The sequence below is a fragment of the Eurypyga helias genome, unplaced genomic scaffold, assembly GCF_000690775.1.
Source record: "Eurypyga helias isolate BGI_N326 unplaced genomic scaffold, ASM69077v1 scaffold21114, whole genome shotgun sequence".
In the NCBI taxonomy this organism is placed as follows: Eukaryota; Metazoa; Chordata; class Aves; order Eurypygiformes; family Eurypygidae; genus Eurypyga; species Eurypyga helias.
Genome location: NW_010244592.1, coordinates 1215 through 2596, shown reverse-complemented (window position 1 = coordinate 2596; position 1382 = coordinate 1215). Strand labels below are relative to the sequence as shown.

General features: G+C 62.4%; 1 protein-coding gene across 1 annotated transcript; it reads left to right on the top strand.

Annotated features, from left to right (window-relative positions):
• Positions 1-4: 4 nt before the first annotated feature.
• Positions 5-1376, top strand: ZNF687 (zinc finger protein 687; the record flags this gene model as incomplete). Its single annotated transcript, XM_010149815.1, has 1 exon — positions 5-1376. A coding segment is annotated over one exon (1372 nt), but the record flags the coding sequence as incomplete, so codon positions are not given.
• Between the last annotated feature and the right edge of the window lie 6 nt (positions 1377-1382).

Below are 1382 nucleotides of genomic sequence, written 5' to 3'. Positions count from 1 at the left end.
GCCGTTCTTCAAGCCTTCCTCGCCGGTGGTACAGAGCCCCAGGCTTCCCGCTTCTCCGAAGCCGCTGGACAACATCACCCTCAAGGAAGAGCAGGAAGTTCTGGAGAAGTCCCTGGGAAGTCCGCAGAGCATGTCCAGCGTTGAGGAAGAGGAGGAGGAAGAAGACAACAACAACGATTCCCCTTCGTCCAATTCCTCGCGGCCCCTCAAAGTGCGGATCAAAACCATCAAAACATCCTGCGGCAGCATCACCCGGACGGTGACCCGGGTCTCCTCGGACTCGGAGCCGGGCTCCACCAAGGGGCCGCCGGAGCAGAGCTCCCAGGAGATCTGCCTCGAGGGTGCCGGCTTCTTGGCGGAGCGAGAGGAAGGGGTCGCTCTGGAGGTGCCCCAGGAAAAAATGGAGCTCTCCAGCCCCTTGAAAACCGTCGAGGGGCCGAAAATTGTCAGCGTTCAGCTCGGCAACGGCACCAAACTCAAAGGCACCGTCCTGCCCGTCTCCACCATCCAGAACGCCAGCAGCGCCATGCTGATCGCCGCCAGCGTGGCTCAGCAGAAATCCGTGGTGCTGCCGGCGAAGACGGGGAAAGCCGTGGCCAAGAACATCATCAACCTGGTGCCGCAGACGCTGCCCAAAGCCGACACCAGGACCAACGTCAGCACCGTGACTCAGACCTCCACCGTCACCACCACGGCCAACCAGAAAGTCAACGGCACCACGGTTGTCATGGTGCAGCCGCAGAAGCCTTCCCCGACCGTCGCCGGCACCGTCATCTCCCGGAGCCAATCCAGCCTCGTGGAAGCCTTTAACAAGATCCTCAACAGCAAAAACCTCCTGCCGACGTACAAACCCAACCTGAACCCTCCGGCCGACGCCAGCCTCGCCCTGCCTCCCTTCGGATACCGCTGCCTGGAGTGCGGAGACTCCTTCGCCCTGGAGAAGAGCCTGGCTCGCCACTACGACCGCCGGAGCATGCGCATCGAGGTGACCTGCAACCACTGCACCAAACGCCTCGTCTTCTTCAACAAGTGCAGCTTGCTGCTGCACGCCCGGGAGCACAAGGACAAGGGGCTGGTGATGCAGTGCTCCCACCTCGTCATGAGGCCCATCGCTTTGGATCAAATGATCGGACAGCCGGACATCACCCCCCTGGTCTCCGTCACGGCCTTTCCCGCCAGCAAAGTGACCGGCGTGGCTCAAGACGCCTTGACCGCCGCCAACGGGGTTCAGGACCTTCCCATCCTGCCGCTGAGCACCAGCGCGGAGCAGAGCAACTACAGCTGCTTCCGGTGCCTGGAGTGCAAGGAGCAGTGCAAGGATAAAGCCGGCCTGGCTGCGCATTTCCAGCAGGCAGTGACCACCGGGACGACCAGCAGCACGG